Source organism: Vollenhovia emeryi, unplaced genomic scaffold, assembly GCF_000949405.1.
Source record: "Vollenhovia emeryi isolate VEMERY1.0 unplaced genomic scaffold, V.emery_V1.0 DF943549.1, whole genome shotgun sequence".
Classification (NCBI taxonomy): Eukaryota; Metazoa; Arthropoda; class Insecta; order Hymenoptera; family Formicidae; genus Vollenhovia; species Vollenhovia emeryi.
The window spans coordinates 1-2,985 of record NW_011962817.1 but is presented as its reverse complement, the minus strand read 5'-3'; the positions used below and the strand labels follow the sequence as shown (position 1 = coordinate 2,985).

The following is a 2,985-nucleotide window of genomic DNA, read 5'->3' as shown; positions in this document are numbered from 1 at the left end:
GTTATCTAGACAAGTAAAACAGAGTTAAAGGAGTATCTTAAAAGTACGACACGTAGATAGTCGACTAAGCTTCGGCAGTAAAGATTGTCAAGGCAAACGGTAAGTGCGACACCAGCGATGAAGGATCGTAAGAATGCAGAATAGTACGATTACGAGTAGAGTTTGAGAAAGGGCCGTCAGGAAGGGCCTTAAGGGCAACACAGCCCCGGGTCCTGACGGCCTCCACAAGCGTGTCCACGCCCTGGCCATAGGCGTCCTCGCGGAGCAATACGCGCGCGTATATAGCGCGTGTTTACGGAGAGGAGTCTTTCCCCCGCGGTGGAGGAGTGCCACGCTGGTACTCCTCCCAAAGGAGGGGAAAGACGCCTCTCTCCCGTCGCGGTGTGAGTATCATAAAGCTACTGCATATTTGTACACATTTTTTACACGTATAATTGTATTTATTTTACTTTATATATTCTTTCAGTTCTAACGATGAACCACATATCCCGCCGCGTATCATGTGCAGGAGGTTACCGCTGACATCTACATCGTTCGAATACATAGATATTGGGATCAGAGTAGTACCTCGTGCATCCTACGTAGAAATAATTCTCGGCGATAATCAAGGACATCAGATTGAGTTAGATCAATCAATTTGGAAAGAATACAGACAAAATCAATAAAAAATAGACCAGCTGCTAAAGGCAACAGATGCGTCATCATCATCAGCGATACAGCTTAATCATTTAGCTATAGAACTAGTTAGAATGCGCCACGGAAATATTGTAAAAGTAACATCAAATAATACTTATATGTACATGAAACCACAAAGGCGGGAAGACGAGCCAGCCAACCTCAGCAGGGAGCGGCAAGGCGGAGTCGCGACCCCAGCGGGCTGACGCAAAGGCAACCAAGCCAAGCGCAACCCAAGGGGCAAAGGTGCAGGAGCAGGCTAGGAAGAAGAGGAGGACTCCGAGGTCGGAGGCGGTCACGATCTCATTCCCTGCGGGCGAATGCGCACAGGGGATGAGGGAAGTTAGGGCCAAGGTGGACCTCGAGGCCCTAGGAATAGGGCCTCTGAGGCAGAGAAGAGCGCTCACGGGGGCCCTGATATTTGAGGTATCGGGGCCGGAGAGTGCAAGGAAGGCCGACGCCCTTGCGAAGGAGATCCGCGGGGCGTTGGAGGGTAAGGAAGGCGTGCGGGGGTCTCTCGCCCAACAAAAATGGCGGAGATCCGAGTTAAGGACCTGGACGAGTCCCTTACTCAGGAGGAGATTCGCCAGGCCATAGCCCGGGTGGGGGGTTGTGACCAGGGGGACGTCAAGATCGGCCAACCCAAGAAGGCCCCCAACGGACTGGCGACAGCGTGGGCCCAGTGCCCAGTTGCAGCGGCGGTCAAAGTCACGTCGAAGAGGCGCATCAGGGTTGGGTGGGTGTCACTTAGAGTAGAGATGCTCGACGCCCGCCCCCTGGTGTGCTTCCGATGCCTGGAGAGGGGGCACGTCCGGGAGCAGTGCCGCAACCCCGTGGACCGTAGCGCACTGTGTTAGAGGTGTGGCAGGGAGGGTCATAAGGCGCAGACGTGCACCGAAGACCCAAACTGCCCGGTCTGCAGCGCTAGGGGCCTCCCGGCGAAACACAAGGCGGGAGGAGCGGCCTGCCCCCCGCAGTCAAAGAGGGGGAAAAAGAGGGCGGAACAGGAGAGAGTCCGCCGCACGCAGCCTACGAATCCCCCGGGGCCCGGAACCACGAAGGGGGGAGAGACGCAGGAGAGCATGGAGGTCGATCCACCGGTCTCGGAGACCGTTGGCCCTAATAAGGAGCCGAGAGGAGGAGAAAGCCTGGAGGAGGCTGAAAGGCCGGCGCCTTCAACCAGCAAACGAAGATTCTCCAGGCGAACCTGAACCGCTCCCGGCCGTCGCAGGATATGTTTCTGCAATGTCTGGCCGAGAGCGGCTCGGGTCTGGGGATCGCGACCGAGCCAAATAGAGTCCTCAGCCACCCATGCTGGGCTGGCAGTGAGGACGGCTCGGTCGCGATCACGTGGAGGAGAACGGGGGAGATACACACCCCTGCTTCTAAGATAGCGGGTGGTGAAGGCTGGGTGGCGGTTACCTGGGGGCCCCTGACGGTAGTGGGGGTCTACCTGCGCCCAAGCCTCTCCCGCGCTGAGGCGGATGAAAGACTCCAAGATCTGGCGGTCTGGATCCGGAGTCGCCTACCCGACCCGATGCTGATAGCCGGGGACTTCAATGCCAAGTCGGCACTTTAGGGTTCCCGGCGGCCGGATGCAAAGGGACGTAGTGGACTGGGCGGCTCGTCTGGGGCTCCATATTCTGAACGTGGGCACAACGAGCACCTGTGTGAGGCCGCAAGGTGAGTCGATCATAGACCTCACATGGTCCTCACCCGCGGCCTCCGGATGGGTGACATCCTGGCGGGTGGCGGAGGAGATGGAGATCCTCTCCGACCACCTGCCCATTGAGGTGGAGCGCCGACGAGCCCCCCGGAGGAGGACCGCGGAAGGCCAACGCCCACGAAGATGGGCCGTCCGGAAACTCGACCCGGACAGGCTCGAGGCATCCCTGGAGGCAGCTCTCTGGGCTGGGGGGTCCCAACCCAGGGATATTGGAGAGGAGGCACTATGGCTCCGGCGCGCAATGACTGCCGCCTGCGACAGTGCAATGCCGAGAGCCACGTACACAGCGCGCAGGAGCGCGTACTGGTGGACGGAGGAGATCGCGGAGCAGAGGCGATCCTCCGTCCGCGCCAGACGGGCCCTGCAGCGTGCAAGGAGGAGGAGAGGGACCACGGACGCCCAACTTGAGAACCTCAATGAGGAGTACAAGGAACTGCGGGCCAGCCTAAGACTGGCCATAAGAAAAGCCAAGGAGAGGGCGTGGGAGGAAATGATCCTCTCCTTGGACGAGGACCCGTGGGGGCGTCCGTATCGCCTGGTTATGGACAGGCTGAACAGCGGGGCCTCCCCAACAACGGAGACCC

The 2,985-nt window shown here is 58.8% G+C and overlaps 1 protein-coding gene across 1 annotated transcript; it reads left to right on the top strand.

The window, feature by feature from the left end:
- Positions 1-2,270: 2,270 nt before the first annotated feature.
- On the top strand, positions 2,271-2,939 carry LOC105565438 (the record flags this gene model as incomplete). Its single annotated transcript, XM_012018641.1, has 1 exon — positions 2,271-2,939. A coding segment is annotated over exon 1 (669 nt), but the record flags the coding sequence as incomplete, so codon positions are not given.
- Between the last annotated feature and the right edge of the window lie 46 nt (positions 2,940-2,985).